General features: G+C 46.5%; 1 protein-coding gene across 3 annotated transcripts; it reads left to right on the top strand.

The window, feature by feature from the left end:
* The first annotated feature begins 9895 nt into the window (after positions 1–9895).
* Positions 9896–25834, top strand: tsku (tsukushi small leucine rich proteoglycan homolog (Xenopus laevis)). 3 transcript variants are annotated; one of them, XM_078222533.1, is made up of 2 exons: positions 9896–10179; positions 20819–25834. In XM_078222533.1, the coding sequence occupies exon 2, from the start codon at positions 20826–20828 to the stop codon at positions 21903–21905; it is 1080 nt and encodes a 359-aa protein (XP_078078659.1). In that variant the 5' UTR covers positions 9896–10179; positions 20819–20825; the 3' UTR covers positions 21906–25834. The 3 variants fall into 3 exon arrangements, with proteins under 3 accessions (XP_078078659.1, XP_078078660.1, XP_078078661.1); XM_078222534.1 differs by lacking the exon at positions 9896–10179 and adding an exon at positions 10198–10310; XM_078222535.1 differs by lacking the exon at positions 9896–10179 and adding an exon at positions 11670–11693.
* Positions 25835–27971: the final 2137 nt, after the last annotated feature.

The raw sequence follows: 27971 nt of genomic DNA, 5'->3' as shown, positions 1-27971 counted from the left end.
TGAGGTGACCAGAACTGCACACAATATTCCAAATGTGGTCTCACCAAGGTCCTGTACAGTTGCAGCATAACTCCACGGCTCTTAAACTCCCACCCCCTGTTAATAAAAGCTAACACACTATAGGCCTTCTTCACAGCTCTATCCACTTGAGTGGCAACCTTTAGAGATCTGTGGATATGGACCCCAAGATCTCTCTGTTCCTCCACAGTCTTCAGAACCCTACCTTTGACCCTGTAATCCACATTTAAATTTGTCCTACCAAAATGAATCACCTCACATTTATCAGGGTTAAACTCCATTTGCCATTTTTCAGCCCAGCTTTGCATCCTATCTATGTCTCTTTGCAGCCTACAACACCCCTCCACCTCATCCACTACTCCACCAATCTTGGTGTCATCAGCAAATTTACTGATCCACCCTTCAGGCCCCTCCTCTAAGTCATTAATAAAAATCACAAAGAGCAGAGGACCAAGCACTGATCCCTGTGGCACTCCGCTAGCAACCTGCCTCCAGTCCGAAAATTTTCCATCCACCACCACCCTCTGTCTTCGATCAGACAGCCAGTTACCTATCCAATCGGCCAACTTTCCCTCTATCCCACACCTCCTCACTTTCATCATAAGCCGACCATGGGGGACTTTATCAAACGCCTTACTAAAATCCATGTATATGACATCAACTGCCCTACCTTCATCAACACACTTAGTTACCTCCTCAAAAAATTCTATCAAATTTGTGAAGCACGACTTGCCCTTCACGAATCCGTGCTGACTATCCCGGATTAATCCGCATCTTTCTAAATGGTCGTAAATCCCATCCCTAAGGACCTTTTCCATCAATTTACCAACCACCGAAGTAAGACTAACCGGTCTATAATTACCAGGGTCATTTCTATTCCCTTTCTTAAACAGAGGAACAACATTCGCCATTCTCCAGTCCTCTGGCACCATCCCCGTGGACAGCGAGGACCCAAAGATCAAAGCCAAAGGCTCTGCAATCTCATCCCTTGCCTCCCAAAGAATCCTAGGATATATTTCATCAGGCCCAGGGGACTTATCGACCTTCAGTTTATTCAAAACTGCCAGGACATCCTCCCTCCGAACATCTATTTCCTCCAGCCTATTAGCCTGTAACACCTTCTCTTCCTCAAAAACATGGCCTCTCTCCTTGGTGAACACTGAAGAAAAGTATTCATTCATCACCTCGCCTATCTCTACTGACTCCATACACAAGTTCCCACTACTGTCCTTGACCGGCCCTAACCTCACCCTGGTCATTCTTTTATTCCTCACATAAGAGTAAAAAGCCTTGGGGTTTTCCTTGGTCCGACCCGCCAAGGACTTCTCATGTCCCCTCCTAGCTCTCCTAAGCCCTTTTTTCAGCTCGTTCCTTGCTAACTTGTAACCCTCAATCGAGCCATCTGAACCTTGTTTCCTCATCCCTACATAAGCTTCCCTCTTCCTTTTCACAAGACATTCCACCTCTTGCGTGAACCATGGTTCCCTCACTCGGCCATTTCCTCCCTGCCTGACAGGGACATACCTATCAAGGACATCCAGTATTTGTTCCTTGAAAAAGTTCCACTTTTCATTAGTGCCTTTCCCTGACAGTTTCTGTTCCCAACTTATGCCCCCTAATTCTTGCCTAATCGCATCATAATTACCTCTCCCTCAATTGTAAACCTTGCCCTGCCGTACGGCCCTATCCCTCTCCATTGCAATAGCAAAAGACACCGAATTGTGGTCACTATCTCCAAAGTGCTCTCCCACAACCAAATCTAACACTTGGCCCGGTTCATTTCCCAGTATCAAATCCAATGTGGCCTCACCTCTTGTCGGCCTATCCACATATTGTGTCAGGAAACCCTCCTGCACACACTGCACAAAAACTGCCCCATCCGAACTATTTGACCTACAAAGGTTCCAATCAATATTTGGAAAGTTAAAGTCCCCCATGACAACTACCCTGTGACCCCCACACGTATCCATAATCTGCTTAGCAATTTCTTCCTCCACATCTCTATTACTATTTGGGGGCCTATAGTAAACTCCTAACAACGTGACCGCTCCTTTCCTATTTCTAACCCCAGACCATATTACCTCAGTGTGCAGATCCCCCTCGAAGTGCCTTTCCGCAGCCGTTAAACTATCCTTGATTAACAATGCCACTCCTCCACCTCTTTTTCTGATGTAAAGTGTTATCATTGAACGAGTGCTGCAGACTGGCACATTCCAACGTCCGTGCTTTTGATTTAATTTATTATTGTCACATGTATTAGTATACAGTGTAAGGTATTGTTTCTTGTACACCATACAGACAAAGCATACCATTCATAGAGAAGGACAGCACGGTGGCACAGTGGTTTAGCACTGCTGCCTCACAGCGCCAGGGACCTGGGTTCAATTCCCGGCTTTAGTCACTGTCTTCGTGGAGTTTGCACTTTCTCCCTGTGTCTGCGTGGGTTTCCTTCGGGTGCTCCGGTTTCTTCCCACAGTCCAAAGATGTGCAGGTTAGGTGTATTTACCATGCTAAATTGGCCCTTAGTGTCGGGGGGGGGGGGGGGACTAGCTAGGGTAAATGCATGGGATTATGGGGATAGGGCCAGGGTGGGATTGTGGTCCGTGCAAACTCGATGGGCCTAATGGCCTCCTTCTGCACTGTAGGATTCAATGATTAAAAGGAAAGGAGAGAGTGCAAAATGTAGTGTTACAGTCATAGATAGGGTGTAGAGAAAGATCAACTTAGTGCGAGGTAGGTCCATTCAAAAGTCTGATGGCAGCAGGGAAGAAGCTGTTCTTGAGTTGGTTGGTATGTGTCCTCAGACTTTTGTATTTTTTTCTGAGGATGCAGTGAAGCTTGGGGCAGCGCCTCAGAGGAGCAGTGAGGGAAGGCCAATGTCTAAGGCCTTTCAGCCACAGCATACTGAGCAGCTGGAAACTGCAGAACTCGTCAAAGTGTATGCCTGACACGGAATGTGTATTGTGAATATCAGGAATGTTGAAATTGATTGAGGCAGTTCATAATAACATAGAAAATAGAAAGCATTCTCTCTGGTTGTATCACAGCTTGGTATGACTCCTGCTCTGCCCAAGACCACAAGGAATTACAAAAGGTCATGAATGTAGCCCAATCCATCACGCAAACCAGCCTCCCATCCATTGGCACTGTCTACACTTCCCGCTGCCTCAGCAAAGCAGTCAGCATAACTAAGGACCCCATGCACCTCGGGCATTCTCTCTTCCACCTTCTTCTGTCGGGAAAAAGACACAAAAGTCTGAGGTCACGTAACAACCGATTCAAGAACAGCTTCTTCCCTGCTGCCATCAGACTTGTGGATGTACCCACCTCTCATTAAGTTGAGCTTTCTCTACACCCTAGCTATGACTGTAACACTACATTCTGCACCCTCTCCCTTCCTTCTCTATGAACGGTATGCTTTGTCTCTACAGCATGCAAGAAACAATACTTTTCACTGTATACCAATACATGTGACAATAATAGATCAAATCAAATCAAATCAATAGAGGAGCAGGAGTGTGAGAGTGGGATGGTGACCAGCAGGCTGGCCTCGGTGCTGCTTGCAGCCTTTATTGATCATGTACATGTCCTTCCCGAGCATCACTTGCATTTGCTTGCGTCAAAAAGCAAAGTTCTAAGAACTGTGGTTGGCTAAGATTGACTTTAATTTTGGGGTTTCCATGTCAGTCTTATACATTTACAGAAGCCAGGGAAATGAAATCCAGGCAGAGATGAGCTGTGTGTGGTCGATTCCTGCAGAAGACTTGGCTAATGTCATAGATGTGGAGATGCCGGCGTTGGACTGGGGTAAACACAGTAAGAAGTCTCACAACACCAGGTTAACGTCCAACAGGTTTATTTGTAGCAAACGCCACTAGCTTTCGGAGCGCTGCTCCTTCGTCAGGTGGGTGGGAGTTCTGATCACAAACAGGGCATACAAAGACACAAACTCAATTTACATGAATAATGATTGGAATGTAAGTCTTTACAGCTTGGGTTCATGTCACACGATCTGTAACCCCCACAACTTGCCTGGACTTGCAAAATCTCACTAACTTTCCTGTCTGGAAACAATACACATCTCTTTAACCTGTGCTTAATGCTCTGTAAGAAGTCTCACAACACCAGGTTAAAGTCCAACAGGTTTATTTGGTAGCAAATACCATAAGCTTTCGGAGCGCTGCCCCTTCGTCAGATGGAGTGGTTATCTGTTCTCAAACAGTGCAAACAGAGACTTAATGCTCTGTCCACTCACATTGTCTGTTCCTTTAAGACTTGATTAGCTGTAAAGACTCACATTCCAATCATTATTCACGTAAATTGAGTTTGTGTCTTTGTGCCCTGTTTGTGATCAGAACTCCCACCCACCTGACGAAGAAACAGCCAGTTCCGAAAGCTAGTGGTGTTTGCTACAAATAAACCTGTTGGACTTTAACCTGGTGTTGTGAGACTTCTTATTAATGTCATAGAGTCAGAGTTTCACAGTGCAGAAAGGGGCCCTCAGCGCATCATGTCTGCTGGCCATCAAGTACCTATCTAATCCCATTTTCCAACACGCAGTCTGTAACCTTATATGCAATGGCATTTCAATTACTCATCTCAGGGATAGCCATATTTGTCCATAGGTCACTGAAGGCGGAAGTGGAAGGGCATGTTAGTCGGGTAGTACAAAAGGCTTATGGGTCATTTGCCTTTGCCAATCGAGGCATAAATTACAAAAGCAGGAGAGTCATGTTGGAGTTGTATAGAACTTTGGTGAGGCCACAGCTGGAGTACTGTGTGCAGTGATAGTCACCACATTATAGGAAGAATGTGATTACACTGGAGGGGGTGCAGAGGAGATTCACCAGGATGTTGCCTGGGATGGAACATCTAAGTTATGAAGAGAGGTTCGATAGACTTGGGTTGTTTTCGTTGGAGTAGAGAAGGCCTGATCGAGGTGTACAAGATTATGAGGGGCATGGACATGGTGGATAATGAACAGCTGTTCTCCTTAGCTGAAGGTTCAGTCACGAAGAAACATAGGCTCAAGATGAGGGACAGGAGGTTTAGGGGGAATGTGAGAAAATCTTTTTTACCCAGATGGTGGTGATGGTCTAGAATGCGCTGCCTGGGAGGGTGGTAGAGGCGGGATGCCTCACATCCTTTAAAAAGTATCTGGATAAGCACTTGGCATGTCATAACATTCATGGGTATGGGCCAAGTACTGGCAGGTGGGATTAGGTAGGTCGGTTAGGTTGTTCTCACATGTTGGTGCAGACTCGATGAGCCGAAGGGCACTGCTGCACTGTATGATTCTGTTAAGCTCTGAGGAGGCCATTCAGCCCTTTAAGCCTGTTCCATCATTCAGTATGACCATGGCTGAACCTCTATCTCAACACCATATACCCACACTCTCCCCACACCCCTGACGCTTTTAGAGTCCAGAAATCTCTCTATTTCCTTCCTTGGGGTGGCACGGTGGCACAGTGGTTGGCACTGCTGCTTCACAGCGCCAGGGCCCCAGGTTCGATTCCCGGCTTGGGTCACTGTGTGTGTGGAGTTTGTACATTCTCCCCGTGTCTGCGTGGGTTTCCTCCGGGTGCTCCAGTTTCCTCCCACATTCTGAAAGACCTGCTGGTTAGATGCATTGACCCGAACAGACACCGGAGTGTGGCGATTAGGGGAATTTCACAGTAACTTCATTGCAGTGATAATGTAAGCCTACTTGTGACTAATAAATAAACTTTATTCTTTAAATATATTCAGTGACTTGACCTCCACAGCTTTCCATAGTCGAGAATTCCACAGGTTCACCAGCCTCTGAGTGAAGACGTTGCTCCTCATCTCAATCCTAAATGGCCTACCTACTATCCTGAGACTGTGACCTCTCAGGATAGAATAATAACTAATAACCAGGGGGCATAGATTTAAGAGCAGGGACAGGAGGGTTCAAGGTGATTTGAGGAAAAACCTTTTCACCAAGAGCTTGGTGGGAATCTGGAACTCACAGCCTGAAAGAGTGGTAGAGGCGGGAAGCCTCACAACATTTAAGAAGCATTTAGACGAGCACTTGAAAGGCCAGAGCATACAAGGCTACAAACCAAGTGCTGGAAAATGGGATTGGAATAGATAGGTGCTTGATGGCCAGCACAGATAGGATGGGCCGAAGGGCCTCTTTGTGTGCTGTTTGACTGACTCAGTGACTCTAAAATGTGTTGCAAGGGGAAAAGTAGGATTTTATTGCACTTTCTGTAGTTTTCAATTTGTTTTGGAATGTACTGTTACAAACTTTGTGAATAAAAGTATATTTTCAGAAAAAGATTCACCTGGCTTTCTGAGCAGTTACACATTTCCCAATGTTCCATTTTCGACATCAAGTAATATCTGCATGAAACATCAGCACTTTGTGTGTGTTTCATTGCCAGGACATGCACACATGTATGTATGCAAACATTGTTGAGTCTGTGGGTGAGTGTCTGTGAATGTGCTAATGAATATTAGTGTACAAGCATGTATGCGTCTGAGCATGTGTGATTTTAGTTTTGGAGTGAAGGCAGTCTAGCTTGAACAGTTTCCTGTCTATCCGTAAATTATCTCTGTGTCTGTGGGTAGTTTGCTGGAATTGACGAGGGGCAGTATTTTGCAGCAAGAGACATGAAGAAGAAGGTCGGTGCGATGACACTGCCTTGTTTGACCCTTGCCTTCCCTGAGGTAAGGTCAGGGCAGCACGGTGGCACAGTGGTTAGCACTGCTGCCTCACAGTGCCAGGGACCCGGGTTCAATTCTGGCCTTGGGTCACTGTCTGGTTTGCACGTTCTCCCCGTGTCTGCATGGGTTTTCTCCAGGTTTTCCGATTTCCTCCCACAGTCCAAAAGATGTGCTGGTTCGGTGGATTGGCCATGCTAAATTGCTCCTTAGTGTCAGGGGGACTAGGAGGGTAAATATGTGGTGTTACAGGGATAGGACCTGGGTGGGATTGTTGTCGGTGCAGGCTAGATGGGCCAAATGGCCTCCTTCTGCACTGTTTCTATGATTCTATGTGTCTATCAACATTAATGTCAATTTGTGTTTAGAAATGCTTACCTGTGCTGCAGAGTCAGAGGTGACATCTTACAGATGAGACATCTGCCCTCTCAGAGGGCATGGAGATCTCACAGTACTATTAAGATATTAAAAGATCAGATGAATTCTTCTGGTATTCTGCCAATATTTACCCCACAACTAACACCGAAAATAATGATTGAATCATTCATTAAATTGTTCGTTATGGGAGCTTTCTGTGCACAAATGGCTGCCTCTTTTTCCTATGTTGTTACCCTATATAAAGTACTTCATTAAATGACCTCTTATTCTCCCTCTTATTTGTTCATAGAATGTGAGCATCACTGCCAAAATGATGTCCATCCCTTATTGCCCTTGAGAAGGTAGTGATGAACTCTTGAACCGCTGCAGTCCATGAGCAGTAGAAACACCCTCATGGCTGTTAGGAAGGGAGATCCAGGAGTTTGACCCACCAACAGTGAAGGAATGGTGATCTATTTCCAATAATAAGAAGTTTAATAACACCAGGTTAAAGTCCAACAGGTTTATTTGGTAGCAAATGCTACTAGCTTTCGGAGCGCTGCCCCTTCATCAGGTGGAGTGGAGAAATACTCACAAACAGGGCATACAGAGACACAAACTCAATTTACAGAATAATGATTGGAATGCAGTCTTTACAGATAATCAAGTCTTAAAGGTACAAACAATGTGAATGGAGGGAGCATTAAGCACAGGTTAAAGAGATGTGTATTGTCTCCAGACAGGACAGCCAGTGAGATTCTGCAAGTCCAGACAAGCTGTGGGGGTTACAGATAGTGTGACATAAACCCAAGATCCCGGTTGAGGCTGTCCTCATGTGTGCGGAACTAGGCTATCAGTTTCTGCTCAGCGACTCTGCGCTGTCGTGTGTCGTGAAGGCCGCCTTGGAGAACACTTACGTGAAGATCAGAGGCCGAATGCGCGTGACCGCTGAAGTGCTCCCCAACAGGGAAGAGGACAGTCTTGCCTGGTGATTGTCGAGCAGTGTTCATTCATCCGTTGTCGTAGCGTCTGCATGGTTTCCCCAATGTACCATGCCTCGGGACATCCACTGTGCATGCATTGATTCCGGCACTGACAGATCGGCGCAGGTGCAGTGGCCCGCTCAGCGCTATGCTGCCAGCCTCTCCAGCGGAATTAGGCTCTGTCCACAGCTTTTCCCGGCACCATCAGCTCCACACCAGAAATCAGCACGGAGCTGTATAATTTATGTTAATTCTAATTGTAATATTATTTACATGTAATTAGCGGACCTGGGACTGACGTCTCCGGGCCCACTAGCGTCTGCCCCCGCTCCCCCCAACCCCCCCACCCCCCCCCCCCCCACCCCCAACCGCCGCCAGGGGTGTTCACTCCAATGGGGTTTACAATAGCTCCCCACTAGCAGGGAGCTGGCAGTCGGGACTGCGGGAGGAGAGAGAGGGGCTGCCGGTGGGGGGAGGGAGATCGGGACTGCTGGGGGGATGGGGAAGGGGGTTGAGGCTGGCCCGGAGACATCCAGGGGGGGTCAGTAATTGGGCCGTGGGGGGGGGAGGTCGGGGGGCAGCAATTTGGGGGTCGCAGGGTTGGCCAGCGATCAGCGATCGGATGTCCCGAGGCATGGTACATTGGGGAAACCATGCAGACGCTGCGACAATGGATGAATGAACACCGCTCGACAATCACCAGGCAAGACTGTTCTCTTCCTGTTGGGGAGCGCTTCAGCGGTCACGGGCATTCGGCCTCTGATATTCGGGTAAGCGTTCTCCAAGGCGGCCTTCACGACACACGACGGCGCAGAGTCACTGAGCAGAAACTGATAGCCAAGTTCCGCACACATGAGGATGGCCTAAACCGGGATGTTGGATTTATGTCACACTATTTGTAACGCCCACAGCCTGCCTGGACCTGCAGAGCCTCACTGGCTGTCTTGTCTGGAGACAATACACATCTTTTTAGCCTGTCTTGATGCTCTCTCCACTCACATTGTTTGTATCTTAAAGACTTGATTAGCTGGAAGTATTCGCATTCCAACCATTATTCATGTAAATTGAGTCTGTGTCTTTATATGCCCTGTTTGTGAACAGAATTCTGACTCACCTGAAGAGGGGGCTTGGAGCTCCGAAAGCTTGTGTGGCTTTTGCTACCAAATAAACCTGTTGGACTTTAACCTGGTGTTGTTAAACTTCTTACAGCGATCAGGAGGCCAGCGATTGGGAGGCCGGCAGTGGCCACCGCGCATGCACCGATCTCGGCACTGACTTGTTGGCACATAAAACAATACACATCTCTTTAACCTGTGCTTAATGTTCCCTCCACCCACATTGTCTGTATCTTTAAGACCTGGCTGGTTGTAGGGATTCGCATTCTAATCAGTATTCCGTAACTTGATTTTGTGTCTCTGTGCACTGTTTGAGAGCACATTTCCACTCCATCCGACGAAGGTGCAGCGCTCCGAAAGCTTATGGTATTTGCTACCAAATAAACCTGCTGGACTTTAACCTGGTGTTGTTCACCCCAGTCCAACGCCGGCATCTCCACATCGGGTTGGCACATCCGCAGTGGCCCGCTCAGTGCTATGCTGCCGGCCTCTCTAGCGGGAATCCGCCTTGCCCACAGCTTTTTAACCTGATTCCTGCCAGTGCAGCCTGCAGTGCGCAGGAGATTCATTTAGAAACTCCGGCTGAGTGTCAGTTGTCAGGTTGATAGTATTTTCTGTTTCCATTCACAAAACTGGGCGTTCCATTTTGGAACGTCACCTGGATGCGGAGCCGCTGCTGATTGGCCAGCCTGCCCGCGCGCTCCATTGTATCTATCTCCCCCGTGTTGCAAAGTGGGGGAATTGCAGGTCACCGTGTGATGGCTCGGTCCAAAGGTGCGCTGCTCCGCCGCTAACACAACATTGATCTCCCCCCCACTTTCGGGACTGGACGGTGCAGGGGGAGGGGAAGGAGGAGTGTCACGGTCCCGGCTGAGAGACCCACAACAGTCCCTAGTCCAGATAATGCGAGCGTTACATTAAAAAAGGGGCAGAAGCGGAGCCCCAGGGGGGTGGGTTGGATTTGCCTTTCTCCGGAGAGGGAGTTTCAGTGGTGTGGGCTGGACACGTTGCAACGGCCGGTAAGTTAGAGGAGTTAACCCAGATGAGACACGAGAAGCTTTAATCGCCGATTGGTGATCATTCTTTTAAATTAGAATTATTTCAAATGTGAACTTCTTTTTTAAAAAAAAGATTATTTTTTGAACGAAAGGTAATCATTTCAGTATTGCGCCGGGATAGACAGAAGTTGTATTTTACGCGGGCGTTGAAGTTCTCGCCGACTTTAAAACATCTTCAGTCCACTTTTCCCTCGATCTTACAATCAAGGCACGTACATTCTTTATGTACAGCGACATGGGGGGAAAAAACTAAACCAACTTTACTCCTGGGCAATGCATGAATACAGCGTTTTGTTTTAAAAGAAAGTGTCTTTTGCAAACGTGGTTTTTAAACAGATTTGGTGGCATTTGCAAGTCCTGAGGATTGTATGGGGGGGGGGGGGGGAAGGAAAAAATACTGAAGCCAATTTCTAAACTAGCGTTTGAGGGACAGCGGGTAAGAGCAATTCGGGTCAAATTTCATACCCTAAACTCTTTTTTGCCTCCCGCCTCCCATGCACTTAAAAAAAACTACTGTTGCGTTATTTCATCATCCTTAATTTGCAGAAGGAAATCCCCACATTGTAGTGACAAAATCTTCATTCATTGTTAAAAAAAAGAGCAAGATGGGAGGAGAATGGGTGAAGCTTCTATTCGGACTCATTCCTCCGAGGCTAAACCTTTCCCCTCTCCCCTTCTATGCTGTTTCGGATGTCTGGGATTAAAGAGCTGGAATAGGGAATATTTTCGGGGTGAATTTTTTTGTGTGTGTTGGGCGCTTTTTGAGCCGATGTCTTTTTAAAAGCGATTCTCATTCGCACATTGAGATGGCTGCAGGGCACATTCGCCAACTCCTCACCCACTCTCCCACCCCTCACTTATAGAGTTTAGCTTCTCTCCGTTTACAATCTGTGCTGGAAAGTTGGGAAAGTGAGTGAGGAGGAATATTACTATTGTTTTTCCCTTTGTCAGTTCAATGTGTTAACTGCCCTCTCAGTTTAAAAAAATATATATCTCCCAGGCAAAATGATTTGGGGGGCATTTATAGATTTGCCACAGAGGATACCAGGGTTCAAAAGAATGGACTTTGTGATCACCCAGCTTGTGGAGGTTGGATTGACTTTGTAAAGAAAATACTCTGCAGTTAGTCCAGTTGAGGCTGCCACTTCTCTCTGGATGGAAGCTACTGTGAGGGGTTCTGGTGCACAATGACTTCATGTACACGGGTCAGTTAGGGAGTGAATGAGAAATCGGTCGTTGTGGGGGCGAGAAATGTTTAATCAGAATAAGCTTACGGTTTGTACACTGGGCTGTGTTAACAATGTAGCAGTGTTTGAATTGGGTTGCATCCAGACTGCCCCCCGCACCCCCCTCCCGCCGTGCGAAATAGATTGGGAAGTCATCGATTCCCTGCTCAGTGCAGGAGTTGCTTTGTGTAGCTGCGGTCCCAGGGAAGTTGTTGGGGGATGTTACAGCCAGCAGCCAGAGAGAGGCAGGTAAGGGTTCACCGAGTCTGAGAGCGGCCTCTCTTGTTCCGAGATGGACCTGCGAGCTGGTGGGGCCATTGAATGACGCCTCTGTATGGCTGCAGACAGCCTGGCTGGAGTGGCAATCTGGCGTCGGTGCACACTCCCCTTTCTGGGGTAGGCTTTTGCTGCTTCTCCAGTAAGTGGCGAAGGTATTTGAATCCAACCCCTTGTGTAACCTCAGAATCTACTTTCTAAAATGAAACTATGCGGGACCATTTAATATCTTAGTCGGTGTAGACTGGTCAGCTTCTGAGTAAAATACTTCTTGCTGTGGCTTCTATGATTCTATGAAGTACAAAAGTGCAGAAGGAGCAAAAGTCAAATCATATACACAGTGGCACAGTGGTTAGTACTGCTGCCTCACAGCTCCAGGAACTCAGGTTCGATTCCTGGCTTGGGTCACTGTCTGTGTGGAGTCTGCATGTTCTCCCCGTGTCTGTGTGGGTTTCCTCCGGGTGCTCCAGTTTCCTCCCACAGTCTGAAAGACGTGCTGGTTAGGTGCATTGGCCAGGCTAAGTTCTCGCTCAGTGTACCCGAACAGGCGCCGGAGTGTGGCGACTCGGGGATTTTCACAGTAACTTCATTGCAATGTAAGCCTACTTGTGACAATAATGAAGTAAACTTTAAAAGTGTCTGAAAGTGTGAGCGTGATACCTGGAGATAAAAAACGCAGAAAATGCTGAATTGGCAGCATCTTTGGAGAGAGTCTCGGATCTAAATGATCCTTCAACAGAGCTGACCTGGAGACGCTGTCTGTTTTGTGGGTGGACGCTGATTCTGGTGAGTTGAATGTTCAACCAGCCTAAAATGTCACAAAATACAACATTTTGCCATAACCCACACTCCGCCCTGACTGTGTGAGAGAAAACTCGACCCCAACGTTTGGTTAAACAAAATAAAAGGTTATGATTCAGTAATCAGGACTTTGTCCCTCTAATTTAGGTAAGCCCTTGTATTGCTGGCACTGTTTAGGGGAATAGCTTATTCAGTAACTAAACTGTTGAACATTGTTAGCTGGGAGTAGTGACTTGGGAGAAAGTTAACTCCCAGAAGTGAAATCAACTGGCTTTCATTTTAATTTACGATTTGTTATTGTAATGATGGGGAAGTCTTGTGGCACAGTGGATGGTGTCTTTGCCTCTGATCCACATGAGACACAGGAGCAGAAGTAGGCCATTTGGTCCATCGAGTCTGCTCTGCCATTCAACGAGATCAGGGCTGATCTGAAATGATAATCCTTAACTCCACTTTCCCATTGTATTCCCATAACCTTTGATCCCCTTACAGATTAAAAATCTCCATTGAACATACTTAACCCAGCTTCTCCATCTCTCTGCAGCAAAGAATTCCACAGATTCACTGCCCCCTGAAAGAAGAAATCCCTCCTCATCTCTGTCTTAAATGGGCGAACCCCTTACAGAGATTGTGCCCTCTGATCCTGGACTCTCCCACCTGTTCCAGGTTCAATGCCCACTCCAGAACTTGGTCTATAAAATCCCTACAGTACCAAAGGAAGCCATTCGGCCCATTGAGTCTGCACTGACTCTCTGATAGAACAACTTATCCTATCCCTGTTTAAACCCCCACTTACCCCACTAATCCCCCTAACCTAAGGCGCAATTTACCATGGCCAATCCACCTAACCTGCATGTCTTTCGGACTGTGGGAGGAAACTGGAGCACCCGGAGGAAACCCATGCAGACACGGGGAGAACATACAAGCTCCACTAAGACGGTCACCTAAGGCCGGAATCAAACCTGGGTCCCTGACGCTGTGAGGCAGCAGTGCTAACCACTGTGCCACCGTGCAGAGAAACTGTTCCTGCTTGTAAAAGGATTGAGATGAGAGGACACAGATTTAAAGTAATTCACAAAAGAAGCAAATGTGATTTTTTGGAAAAACGTTTTCACACACGAGTGGTCTGGGTCTGGAATGCACTGCCTGGAAATGAACCCTGACAGGTTCATTTGAGGCATTCAAGAGGTCATTAGATGATTATTGAAATAGAAACAATGTGCATGGGGAAAAGTCAGGGGAATGGCACTAAGCCATGATGCTAGTTTGGCGAGCTGGTGCAGGCACAATGGGCTGAATGGCCTTATTCTGTGTTGTAACAATTCTCTGAACTCAGACTCCCTGAGTGATCTGTGACACACCACCACCTCTTTAATATAAATGTCACTCATGCATTCCCAATTTTTTTCCCTCCCTTTCCCAAGCAGGTGACTCATATTGGAATCAGGAGCAGTACATTCTGCCCATAATGGCTGTGCCAGCCCTTTGGAGAGAGCTTGTTAATTAGGAGCCCTGCCTGCTCTTTCCCCCATAGTCCTGCAGATGTTTTCTTTTCAAATATAATCTATTTCCATTTGAAGATTTACTTTGGAATCTGCCTCCACCACCATTTCAGCGGCGCACCCCATATGACACCTCATTTTTAAAAAAAAATTCTCGTCTCCCCTCTGGTTATTATAACAATTAAGTTGGAGTCCTCTGGTTACTGACCCATCTGCCAATGGAAACAGTTTCCCATTTTTTGCTGTTTGCAAAGCCCCTCATCATTTTGAACACCATCTTTGGCCTTGCATTGGTGCCAGTCATTCACATCTACTGCTCTATGTTATGAGTCTTCAAGCAGCTGTACAGTCCTGTTTGCACAAGGCATTTGTCAGTCACAGTGGGGCACTGTGGGTTGTCATTCGCTGTTGCAGGAGCTACTTCCCATGCTCCTTGCATTGACACTTTCTGTAGCATTCTGAAGACTTTGTTCTTCACATTTCCTTGCTGCATTATGGAGGCTTTGCCGTCAAGTGTTTCGGCATGTGCAGAGTTCCCAGTTATTGAAGTCAATCTTGCATGAAATGATTTGATTTATTATTGTCACATGTATTAGTATACCGTGAAAAGTATTGTTTCTTGCGCGCTATACAGACAAAGCGTACCATTCATAGAGAAAGAAAGGAGTGAGTACAGAATGTCAGTGTTACAGTCATAGCTAGGGTGTAGAGAAAGATCAACTTAATGCAAGGTAAGTCCATTCACGATTCTGACAGCAGCAGGGAAGAAGCTGTTCTTGAGTCGGTTGGTACGTGATCTCAGACTTTTGTCTTTTCCCCGACGGAAGAAGGTGGAAGAGAGTATGTCCAGGGTGCATGGGGTCCTTGATTATGCTGGCTGCTTTTCCAAGGCAGCAGGAAGTGTAGACAGAGTCAATGGGTGGGAGGCTGGTTTGCACGATGGACTGGGCTTCATTCACAACCCTTTGTAGTCTCTTGCAGTCTTGGACAGAGCAGGAGCCATACCAAGCTGTGATACAACCAGAAATAATGCTTTCTGCAGTGCATCTGTAGAAGTTGGTTAGAGTTGTAGCAGACATGTCAAATTCTTTTAGTCTTCTAAGAAAACAGAGGTGTTGGTTGGCTTTCTTAACTATAACGTTGACATGGAGGGACCAGGACAGATTGTTGGTGATCTGGACACCTAAAAACCTGAAACTCTCAACAGCTCATTGTTCCACAGGAGCAGGCTGAGGGTAAGGGAGCTTGTTTGTGCACTAATTTATTTAATTATTTTTCAGTTAAATTAGTGAAAAAAATCGGAGGTTTTTTTTCTAAACAGGAAATAGGCCCAGCAGCAGCCTGGGAAGATTTTGGAGGGTTTAAAAGTAGGCCGCACCTTTGAGCGGGCAGCGTCGTTAGCGGGCAGTGGAGTGAGCAGGGGACAGAGTGAGAGCTAAAAGGGCTTTGGCTCACAGGGCTTCGGCGAGGAAGGTTGTTTGTTTGTTTTTCTTTGGTTACACCCCCTTTTTGTTTTATCCCCAAAACTAAAAAGGACATGGCTGGTATGAGTGGGAGGCCAGTATACTGCATTCGGTGTGGGATGTGGGAGTTCCTGGAGACAACTTGCCTCCCGGAAGTCCATATCTGTGCCAGATGTGTGGAACTGCATCTCCTGAAGGATCGTGTAAGGGAGCTGGAGCTGAGGCTCGATGAACTCAGTTTAGTTAGGGAAAATGAGAGAGTCATAGATAAAAGTTATAGTCAGGTAGTGACACCAGGGTCTCGGAAGGAAGACACGTGGGTCACGGTTAGGAGGGGTAATAGTCAGAAGGGTGATGTGCCAGAAAGCACCCCAGTGGCAGTCTCCCATAAGAGAAAGGGATGGGCAACAGATGGGAGAAGGGAAGGGAGTGAGCAGTCTGTGGAGGGATCCCCTGTGGTTGTCCCCCTCCACAATAGGTATATTGTTTTGGATTCTGTGGAGGGGGATGACCCTCCAGGGGTAAGCCACGAGGACCAGATCGCCTCCACGGAGACAGGCTCAGGGGTCCGGAAGGGAAAGAAGGGGTTTAGGAGAGCGATAGTTGTGGGGGACGCAATAGTTAGAGGCACGGACAGGCGCTTCTGTGGGACTGAACGAGAATCCAGGATGGTAGTCTGCCTCCCTGGTGCCGGGGTACTGGATGTCTCCGAGAGGGTAGGAAGCATATTTAAAAAGGAAGGTAGTCAAACGGATGTGATTGTACACATTGGGAGAAATGATGTAGGTAGGAAGAGCAGGGGGGTCATACGAGAGAAATTCAGGGAGTTGGGTGCTAGGCTAAAAAGTAAGACCTCCAGTGTAGCAATCTCTGGACTGCTCCCGGTGCCTAGTGCAAGTGAGGCTCGGAACAGGGAGATTCTACAGTTTGAACGCGTGGCTAAAGGACTGGTGCAAGAGGGAGGGTTTTAAATTCATAGATAACTGGGAAATCTTCAAGTCAGGATGGCAACTGTACAGAAAGGATGGGTTACACCTTAACTGGAAGGGAGCAAATATCCTGGCTGGGAGTTTTGCTAGAGTGTTTCGGCAGGATTTAAACTAGTGTGGCAGGGGGGTGGGGAACAAAACAGGAGGTCAGTAAATACTGAGGCTGGGGTCGAGCTGGGGGCCAGGGCAAGGCTAGCTAAGAAGAGGAGCACTCTGGAGGAGGAGGACCTGACTGGGCCTGGAGGTCTGGAGTGCATCTGCTTCAATGCGAGGAGTGTAACGGGTAAAACAGACGAACTTAGGGCCTTAATGCTTGTGCGGAATTTGGATGTGGTTGCGGTGACGGAAACTTGGTTAAAAGAAGGACAGGACTGGCAGCTGAATATTCCGGGGTATCAGTGTTTTAGGCGAGACAGAGGAGGGGCTAAAAAAGGTGGGGGAGTAGCGATATTAGTTAAGGAGCATATTACCGCGGTGCAGAGGGTAGACAACTTAGAGGGGTCATGTACTGAGTCGCTGTGGGTGGAACTCAGAAACAGGAAGGGTGCAGTCACTATGCTGGGGGTGTACTACAGACCACCCAACAGCCCACGGGAAGTGGAGGAAAGGATATGTCAGGAGATTCTGGATAGGTGCAGAAAAAATAGGGTTGTTGTAGTGGGGGACTTTAATTTCCCTGGCACAGACTGGAAAGTGCTTAGAGCTGGGGGACCGGACGGGGAGGAATTTGTAAAATGCGTACTGGAAGGTTCTTTGGAACAGTATGTAGATAGCCCGACTAGAGAGGGGGCTATACTGGACCTAGTTCTGGGAAATGAGCCCGGTCAGGTCGTCAAAGTTTCGGTTGGGGAACATGTGGCAAATAGTGACCACAACTCTGTTAACTTTAGGATAGTAATGGACAAGGATGAGTGCTGTCCTACGGGCAGGGTGCTAAATTGGGGGAAGGCTGACTATAGCCGGATTAGGCAGGAATTGGTGGATGTTGATTGGGAGAGGATGTTCGAGGGTAAGTCCGCGTCTGGCATGTGGGAGTCTTTTAAGGAACTATTGATAAGGCTGCAGGATAGGCATGTGCCTGTAAAAAGGAAAGGTAGGATTCGAGAGCCGTGGATAACCAAGGAAATTGAGGATCTGATTAAAATGAAAAGGGAGGCGTACGTTAAGTCCAGGCAACTGAAAACAGATGGAGCTCTGGAGGAATACAGAGAGAGTAGGAAAGATCTCAAACGGGGAGTTAGAAGGGCAAAAAGAGGGCACGAGATGTTCTTGGCAGGCAGGATTAAGGAGAATCCTAAGGCATTCTATTCATACGTTAGGAACAAAAGAGTTGTCAGGGAGAAAATCGGACCTCTCAGGGACAAAGGAGGGGAATTATGCTTAGAACCCAAGGGAATAGGGGAGATCCTAAATGAATACTTTGCATCGGTATTCACGAAGGAGAGGGGCGTGTTAACCGGGAGTGTCTCGGAGGGAGGTGTTGACCCGTTAGAGAAAATCTCCATTACGAGAGAGGAAGTGTTAGGTTTTTTAGGGAACATTAAAACTGACAAAGCCCCAGGGCCTGATGGCATCTATCCTCGACTGCTCAGGGAGACGAGAGAGGAAATTGCTGGGCCTCTGACGGAAATCTTTGTCGCTTCTTTGGACACGGGTGAGGTCCCTGAGGATTGGAGGATAGCGAATGTGGTCCCGTTGTTTAAGAAGGGTAGCAGGGATAACCCAGGAAATTATAGGCCGGTGAGCTTGACGTCCGTGGTAGGGAAGTTGTTGGAGAGGATTCTTAGAGACAGGATGTATGTGCATTTAGAACGGAACAATCTCATTAGTGACAGACAGCATGGTTTTGTAAGAGGGAGGTCGTGCCTTACAAATTTGGTGGAGTTTTTTGAGGAAGTGACAAAAACGGTTGATGAAGGAAGGGCCGTGGATGTCGTCTATATGGATTTCAGTAAGGCATTTGACAAAGTCCCACATGGCAGGTTGGTTAAGAAGGTTAAGGCTCATGGGATACAAGGAGAAGTGGCTCGATGAGTGGAGAACTGGCTTGGCCATAGGAGACAGAGGGTAGTGGTCGAAGGGTCTTTTTCCGGCTGGAGGTCTGTGACCAGTGGTGTTCCGCAGGGCTCTGTACTGGGACCTCTGCTATTTGTGATATATATAAATGATTTGGAAGAAGGTGTAACTGGTGTAATCAGCAAGTTTGCGGATGACACGAAGATGGCTGGAATTGCGGATAGCGAAGAGCATTGTCGGGCAATACAGCAGGATATAGATAGGCTGGAAAATTGGGCGGAGAGGTGGCAGATGGAATTTAATCCGGATAAATGCGAAGTGATGCATTTTGGAAGAAATAATGTAGGGAGGAGTTATGCAATAAATGGCAGAGTCATCAGGAGTATAGAAACACAGAGGGACCTAGGTGTGCAAGTCCACAAATCCTTGAAGGTGGCAACACAGGTGGAGAAGGTGGTGAAGAAGGCATATGGTATGCTTGCCTTTATAGGACGGGGTATAGAGTATAAAAGCTGGAGTCTGATGATGCAGCTGTATAGAACGCTGGTTAGGCCGCATTTGGAGTACTGCGTCCAGTTCTGGTCGCCGCACTACCAGAAGGACGTGGAGGCGTTAGAGAGAGTGCAGAGAAGGTTTACCAGGATGTTGCCTGGTATGGAGGGTCTTAGCTATGAGGAGAGATTGGGTAGACTGGGGTTGTTCTCCTTGGAAAGACGGAGAATGAGGGGAGATCTGATAGAGGTATACAAGATTATGAAGGGTATAGATAGGGTGAACAGTGGGAAGCTTTTTCCCAGGTCGGAGGTGACGATCACGAGGGGTCACGGGCTCAAGCTGAGAGGGGCGAAGTATAACTCAGACATCAGAGGGACGTTTTTTACACAGAGGGTGGTGGGGGCCTGGAATGCGCTGCCAAGTAGGGTGGTGGAGGCAGGCACGCTGACATCGTTTAAGACTTACCTGGATAGTCACATGAGCAGCCTGGGAATGGAGGGATACAAACGATTGGTCTAGTTGGACCAAGGAGCGGCACAGGCTTGGAGGGCCGAAGGGCCTGTTTCCTGTGCTGTACTGTTCTTTGTTCTTTGTTCTTTGTATTTCTACTTCATCCCTGTTGATGTAGACAGGGGCATGCCCTTCACTACTCTTCCTGAAGTCGATGACTAGCTCCTTTGCTTTGTTGACATTGAGGGAGAGATTATTGTCGGCTCACTAGACCAGATGTCTCACTTGCATGGATCTGTGTACCTTAGTTTTGGCACCTCCTCCCCAAATTGGCACCATCAAGCTCCCCATACCCTGCATCTTTTGGTAGGTGACCAATTTTCTATTAAATTTCTTCAAAACTGCCATGTTCTTAAGGAGCACACTCCAGTTTCTCTAGTCTTCCATTGTGACAGAACTGGATCTGTTGAAGATGGGCATCCAGTACCTGGCTGAAGTAATAGTTCTGAATCTGAGCGTGACTGGTGAGCACTTAAACCATGCAGATCATTAGAGAGCTGCTCTAACCTGTCCTCTCCAGTGGCCCTGTGAGCACACCCAGTTGAGTTTCCTGACCATTGATTGGTACTGTGTCTACACCCCCCAAAGCCAAATGCTAAAGTTGATTATTGTGCCAACTTAGCTGCCCTAACCGAGATCAGCAAAAGGTCTGCATGGTTCAGCATGCCCTTTGAGATAGTGCTTCTTAAAATGATACCTGAGCTCCAAGGATGAAATTGCATAGGGAGAATATACAAACTATGATTATATTCATTGCAATTTAGAAGGTTACAAGTTTATATGGCTGGAATATAGAAAGGATCTGAATGGGGTAGATTTTGACTGTGCAGGAATGAAATTGGAGCCTATCCAATCTTTTCTCATAGCTCAGACATATATATACTTTGTATAATATTTTATATTTGGAGAGAGTGCAAAATACATACACAGCTCCTTTAGCTTATTTACATTAAATCATTTTCTGATTATCAAAATAACATCTTACTGTGTATTCAAGAGACTGGTTGCTTGGTTAAAGTTTGCAGTATCGCCTTACTAGAAAGAAAGAGTCTTTGTTGTGTTCCACTTCAGGAAGACTTGTCTGCTCAGTGCCTTCACTGGTTTAGCGGGGCTGTTTATTGTGTTTGCCCAGTAATAGTTCACATTAATGTTGATTTGAGAAATTCTGTCCAATCTCATGGCCAAACTTGGCTCAACAGTAAAAAATGGCTTGCAGGCAATCTTGCTTGAATGCGCTGTTCAATTCAGTGCGCTTTTTTGGTGTCACTTTGTAAAGTTTCTAACTAGCCTTTAGTAACCTCTTTTCTCCCCTTATAATGCAGGTAAGCAATGGCTCACTCTGCCTGGCTGGTTCTGTTCCTGTTCCTAATCTCCTGCGACGGTGGCCTTATGACCTGCTTCCCAGGATGTCACTGTGAAGTGGAAAGTTTTGGAATGTTCGGTAGTTTCAGCCTGACCAAAGTTGACTGTAGCGGTGTTGGACCTCACCTCACTGTCATCCCCATACCATTGGATACCTCCTACCTGGACTTATCTTCCAACCGTTTGAAGGCCATTTCCCCCTTGATGTTCACAGGACCTGGCTACACAACGTTGGTCAATCTCGATATCAGCTACAATGAGATTACTAGCATGTCTTCCAGCACCTTCTCTAAACTGAGATACCTCGAGGCACTAAATCTGAGTCATAATTCCCTGGAAGTGCTCGAAGAGGGAATCTTTGCAAATCTGCCTCTTGGAGAAATTGACCTCAGCGCCAACAAACTACGCAAAATTAATCTGGACACTTTCACATCCAAGGGACATGGGAAGCCCCTAAGTGTGGACTTTTCGGACAATCTGATAAGCGCTGTTGTCCGAAGTCTCGATAAGAACGTACCCAATATTTATAGCCTGGATTTGTCGGGGAATAGATTGACAGATGTGCCAACGCGTTACCTTTCCAATGTTCCATTACGCTATCTCAGTTTGGGTCGCAACATTATTTCCAGCATTCCCGAGAATGCTTTCACAGGATTGTGGGAACTGACCCGCCTGTCGCTGCGGAATCTTCCGGAACTGACGGCGCTGTCTCAAAACACCTTTAAAGGGCTGCAGAATCTGCAGATCTTAGACTTGTCGCACTGTGCGAACTTGAAATCCTTAAATGTGGCTGTGTTCGATGGCCTGAGTTCCTTGCAGGAGCTCTACCTGGAAAAGTCTGGAGTTGCAGCGCTACCAAGCATCGTTCTAAACTACCTGCCCTCCATTAAAAAAATCTCCGTCGGGAACAGCTTGCTGAGATGTGGGAAGACAGCAAAAGAAGGTTCATTCCACCGTCAGTTTGGCTTTGTTCAGAAGGAACAAACACTGCATTGCTTAGATATCAATGGATCCTCAGATACTGAGTACATCTTGAAGTTGAAATGAGCCAAATTTAAACAGCAGTGAAGAACGGGCCTCTTTTTTTTTTTGGACAACTGAGTCCCTCTTTTTGAATGAAACAAGTGCCTTCATTAATTAAACTTCCTATATTTCCAAAAAAAAGATTGGAGTCTTTTTCGAGCACCTGTCTCCAAAAGTTTCTCTTTCTCATAAGCCTGTGCGTGCGGAATTTTCCTCTCGCTGGATGCAAGTTGACAGTTCTGTGCCTTTTATTTTAGTTTGGATAACTGTGGGTATTCAGAGAAAAGAGAAACTGCCATCTTCAACTAACGCAAAAGGCTTGTAAGGATGTGCCTCGCCTAACTTGACTTGGCTTTCGAAGCAAACATCTGTCCAAACATCAAGTGAAGCTGTAGTTGGATACCCAGCAATTTGCACAAATGTGGGCGAGATCTAAAAATTCCAGGTTTTGGTGGTGGGATGATGATCTCTCCCTTCATTTCTCATCACGTTTCCATCCATCACAGAACTGTACTCACTTATGGAATAGATTTTTTTTTAAAAATTGGTTTAGTTTTTCAGCCTGGAAAGTGTGAATGAAATAGATCAATTTGTGCTATCTGGACACAAGCTTATCAGGAAGGGCTGCCTATCCACATACTGAGTTTTTCATCCTTTCGCTATTGTTTTAAATAAATTCAGAATCTACATGTGTAACTACCTACCTCCACTTGGAGTGCAATTAGATGGAATATTTGGTTCAGTAATTAAACTGGAGCATCGGATCACTTTATATTGTGCTATATAACCTTGCTGTTATTCCAGTGTCTTCCACTTTTGTATTGTCAAATTTGATTATTGATGTTTTTTTGGGGGGGGGTTTTCCCCACAATTTCTATTCTGAAAGTGCCACTGTTTAAGGTCACCCTCTGGTACCTCTCCCCATGTTGCCATTCATTATGTAGTGAGCATGGATTGAGAGCATTGATGGGCTATTTGACTGCGGGCAGGCATCGCGGTGGAACTTGATCCTCTCCTCGACTAACTTAGGTACACTTTCTGGTATGAAGCACAGCAGATCATTTGACTGTAACAGGAATCACAGCGGAGCTTGGTCCCATCCTCAATCCGCGTGCTGGTGGGCAGTGACAAGGAGAAGGATTGCTCCTTATCCAGTTGACATTGATTTGACTTTAGCATCCTAACACAGCTCAAATTGGGACAGTTGGACTTCATTCCTGGTCAGTGGGGGTGAGAAAAAAATCAGCCATGATTGAATGGCAGAGCAGACTCGATGGGCCGAGTGGCCTAATTCTGCTCCCATGTCTTATGGTCTTATTGACTTTGATGTGGAGATGACTTATTGACTTTAACCAGCTGAGCTAATAGGGGGAAGGACAGAAGGTTTCCCCACTTCTCCACCCCCCACCTGTCATCAACAGACCTCCCAGAATGTATCATGTGTACTACGGACTCATTCCATTAGTGAAGCACAGCTGTAGCTCTTGGCTCTGGTACAGAGGTTACTCTTTTTGGAAATGATGATGCTGAGCAAAAAGCTGCGAGAATCTAGCCTCAAAATGTAAAGAGAGGTGGTGAATTAATGGAAGCAGAAATGTCTCGTGCCATTCCAGCTGGGAGGTGTCCGATTCCAAAATTATCCCAGGAGATGTGAAAGCCGTTTTTTAGTTACCCCGCATCTTCAGAATTTTGGCACTACACCATTGTAGCATGTAAAATATTATTTTTCTTGGTGTTGCCTTCTTGATTTGTTGACACCCAGCCATCAAATTAAATTAAAGGTTTCATTCTTACGATTGGCGTTTGTCACTGTAGAGAGCATGTTGGATGGTGTTAAGACTAGGGTGAGCCACTCCTGTTGTTTGAGGTGATGAATCAGTATCGCCTCAGAAGCACAATGATGGTCTTTTATTTTCCCCTCCCCTGCCCCCAACCCTTGGCTGGTAGCAATATTCAGTCAATAAGTCATATTCTATAAGGAGCACGGCTGTAGAGTGATTAGCACTGCTGCCTCGCAGCGCCAGGGACCTGAGTTCGATTCTCGACTCGGGTCACTGTCTGTGTGAAGTCTGCACGTTCTCCCCATGTCTGCATGAGCTTCTTCTGGGTGCTCCGGTTTCCTCCCGCGGTCCAAAAGATGTGCAAGTTAGATGGATTGGCCATGCTAAATTCTCCCTCTGTATCCGAACAGACGCCGCAGTGTGGCGACTAGGGGATTTTTACAGTAACTTCATTGCGGTGTTAATGTAAGCCTACTTGTGACACTAATAAATAAACTTTTATTCACATTTCTGGGGAGGGTAGACAAAATTTGTCATCCTCCTCTGCGAAAAACAGGCGGGTAGTCAAATTAGGAACTATTTTGTAATAATGAGATGTGAACGTGTTTTGTAATCTATCCTGGTGATGCAAGATTAACGGTAACTATACAAACCTGAGTTCAATTCCTTTCTCTCTTTGTGGTTCAACAACAACTTATATTTGTGTAGCCCCTTTAACATAATAAAACGTCCGAAGGCTCAGTTGGACAGCATTCCCATCTGAGTCAGAAGTACGTGACTTCCAGCCCCACTTCAGCGACTTGAGCACTAGATCTTAGCTGACACTTCAGTGCTGCACGATTGGAAATGCCATCTTTCAGATAAGACCTTAACCCAAGGCCCCCATCATTCTCAGATTTAAAAAAGAAATGTAAAATATTCCACGATCGTCTTTGGAGGAGTAGTGGGGAGTTCTCCTGGAAAGTGGACTCGCTGCCACTCACATTTTACTTAAATGTAACTTTTTGCTGGTGTTAGTCCAGTGGGTTAGCACTGGCATTTCTCCTTTGACAAGGTTCGTATCCAGGCCAGACTTGACGACAAGTTGTTTCACTCACGGTTTTGCAACACAGATCAGCCCTTAAGGCACAGGGGGAGGAGGGGGGGGGGGGGGGGGGTTTGGCGTACTAAGCTTGTTAATGATGTGTGTACTGTCAAGAGTAGAAGCAAGCTGTTGTTTCTTGACACTGTTTTGAGCTGACACGGAGACCGGAATCTGACCACCGTTCACGCCGGCAGGGTTTTCCCATCCCGCCGCAGTGAATGGAGATTTGGCTGGCTGCCAAATTCTCCGACTTCCACTGCAAACGGGAGAGTGGTATGATCGGCAAGAAATATCGCGTCCTGAATGTCTGAAATGGAGAGAAAAATGGAGCCTCATAGCATAGTACAACTTTTCTTTTCTCCCTCCAGTGTATTGTTTTCAAAATGCTTTATAAACCTATTGAGAACACAACTTAATAATTCCATAAGGCAGGTTATTGTGCGCTAATTAAACGACTGGATACAGGAATGCTGATTGCACACTCGACAGTGAGAAAGTTCGGGCTTGTTAAAATTATCCGTCTGCTGAGCACAATGTGTCTCTGCCTCGCTTTCTGCTGAGCTTGGAAGTTTAAAAGATCGCGTTTCATTTAAAACGTGCCTTGAAGAAGGGAATTCTTTTCTCTCATGAAAGCACACTGTCATGGCTGGCAGGTGAATAGTAGCCACTTGGCTGCCTGCCAGACGAGGTCTGGGCACGAGGGGGGGTCTTTGCTTTCAAGAGTGGAGTTAAAATGAAAGGAAAGAGGGGAGGAAAATGACCGTTGCCTTTGGAAGTGCTAACTTTAAAAACAAATCTGTTTTTTTTGGTAATTATAACTGCGATTGATTTCATGGTTGTAAGCAATGATGTATGAATACTAATGCTGCCTTTGCATTCCTGTGATGTGTAGGTGGACAATGTGACAATCAAATTAATGCTGGGACTGCAATAATGGCTTCATGCACTTGCAAACTGCTACATGACACTGGACTGTTTGAGAGTCGTGGGGAGCTGTGTTTCTCATCACCGATTTCTTATCTAGTGGCCACCGTTACTGTTCTTTTTGGTTGTAATTTGAAATCTGCCATTAAATATTGATGAACAAATTGCAAATCTGTCAAAAGCTTGTTCTCAAATCTCTTGTGTCCCACTTGTTCCTGGATGGGGAAAAGAATGTAAGAAATAGGAGCAGGAGTAGGCCATTCAATGAGATCTTACTTCAACACAATTTTCCTGCATTCTGCCATAACCATTCAGGTTTTTAAAATCATCAAATTCCTACACCGTTGTGTTTAATAAATCCAAAAGAGAAAATGCTGGAAAATCTCAGCAGGTCTGGCAGCATCTGTAAGGAGAGAAAAGAGACGATGTTTCGAGGCCAGATGACCCTTTGAATGGCAGGATTCTAGGAGACTGCTTGAGAAGGTTGAAGCACTTGGGGTTCAGGGAAACTTGGCGAGATGGATCCAAAACTGGCTTCAGTAATAGGACACAAAGTGGTGGTAGAAAGCTATTTGAGTGACTGTAGGCTGGTGTTGAGTGGTATACCACAGGGTTCAGTGCTGGGTCCCTTATTATTTGTTATACTTGTAAAGATATTGATAACTGTGGGGGGGGGGGGGGGAAATGATAAGTAAGCTTGCAGATGACCCCAAGATTCGTAGGGAGGTTAATAGTGAAGAAGAGGGTGGTAGGCTACTGGAAGATGTAGATGGTTTGCTCAGATGGGCAGAGCAGTGGCGGCTGATCGTATTTAACACTTCTAAATGTGAGATGATGCACTTTGGAAGAAGTAACAAGACAAGAGAATATTTAATGAATGGCAGGACACTAGGAAGCTCAGAGGAACAGATGGATTTTGGGGTACTTATTCACAGATCCCTGAAAGTAGAGCGTGTGAAAAGGGTAGATAGGAAGGCATATGAGACACATGCTTTTATCACTCATGTCATATAGTATAAGAGCAAGGAGGTTAGGTTGGAATTGTACAGAACATTGGTTAGGCTGCAGCTTGGGGTATTGTGTGCACTTCTGGTCACCCCGCTATAGGAAGGATGCGACTGCATTGGATGGGGCACAGAGGAGATTCACCTGGATGTTGCCTGGGGTGGAGCATTTGAGCTATAAGGAGAGACTGAATAAGCTTGGATTGTTTTCTTTAGAGCAGAGAAGGCTGAGAGGGGACATGATTGAGGTGTATAGGATTGTGAGGGGTATGGACAGGGTGAGTAAGGAGCAGTTGTTTCCCCTTGGTTGAGGGGGCCAATCATACAGGGGTGAGGGGCAGGAGATTCGGAGAGGATTTCAGAAAAAATATTTTTTAACTTGGAGGGTTGTGAGAATCTGGTTTGCACTGCCTGGGAAGGTAGTAGCAACCGGAAACCTTACAACCATTAAAAGATATTTGGATGAGAACTTGAAATACCATAATGGGATAAGTGCTGAAAGATTGGGATCAGCACAACTTTAGTGGTAGTTATTGTCAGTGCAGACTTGATGGCCAAAAGGCTTTTTGTGCACTGTACAACTTGTGAGTATAGACAGGGCATGAAAATGGGCAGCATGGTTGCACAGTGGTTAGCACTGCTGCCTCAGTGCCAGGGACCCAGGTTCGATTCCCGGCTTGGGTCACTGTGTGGAGTTTGCATGTTCTTCCTGTGTCTGCGTGGGTTTCCTCCGGGTGCTCCAGTTTCCTCCCACAGTCTGAAAGACATGCTGGTTAGAGGCATTGGCCATGCTAAACCCTCCCTCAGTGTACCCGAACAGGTGCTGGGGTGTGGCGACTAGGGGAATTTCACAGTAATTTCATTGCAGTGTTAATGTAAGCCTTACTTGTGACTAATAAATAAACTTTACCTTAAACTCCCTGTGGGAAACGGGTCAAAGACATGAGTCGTGACTTTGAGATACAACAGTCTTTAATGCTGATTATTTACAGTGCCAATAACCCTACCTCTAACTATGGTGTCTGTTTTCACTCTTACCCTCTTGGTGCCCCTGCAACTTCTCAATCTTGCGTGGCGCTACATCTAGGTGACACCCCAGGATGCAGATCAGAGGTGAAGGCGGATTCCAGTGTTCTGTGGCCTTTGCCCCTGACGGACATCCTCTGGAGGACTGGGACCTGGGGGGCCCCGGCTGACGTTCGGGTGTCATGGATGCAGCCATGTCACCCTGTTCAGCCAGCTGTCCGTTAGACGCACCAGTGTCAGGAAGGGAGGATTCAGAAGGACTGGAGACTGC

Source organism: Mustelus asterias, chromosome 10, assembly GCF_964213995.1.
Source record: "Mustelus asterias chromosome 10, sMusAst1.hap1.1, whole genome shotgun sequence".
Classification (NCBI taxonomy): domain Eukaryota; kingdom Metazoa; phylum Chordata; class Chondrichthyes; order Carcharhiniformes; family Triakidae; genus Mustelus; species Mustelus asterias.
This window is presented reverse-complemented; position numbering and strand designations above follow the sequence as displayed.

Coding starts and splice junctions, on each gene's coding strand:
- tsku (XM_078222533.1), top strand. CDS start 20,826: ATGGCTCACTCTGCCTGGCTGGTTCTGTTCCTGTTCCTAATCTCCTGC.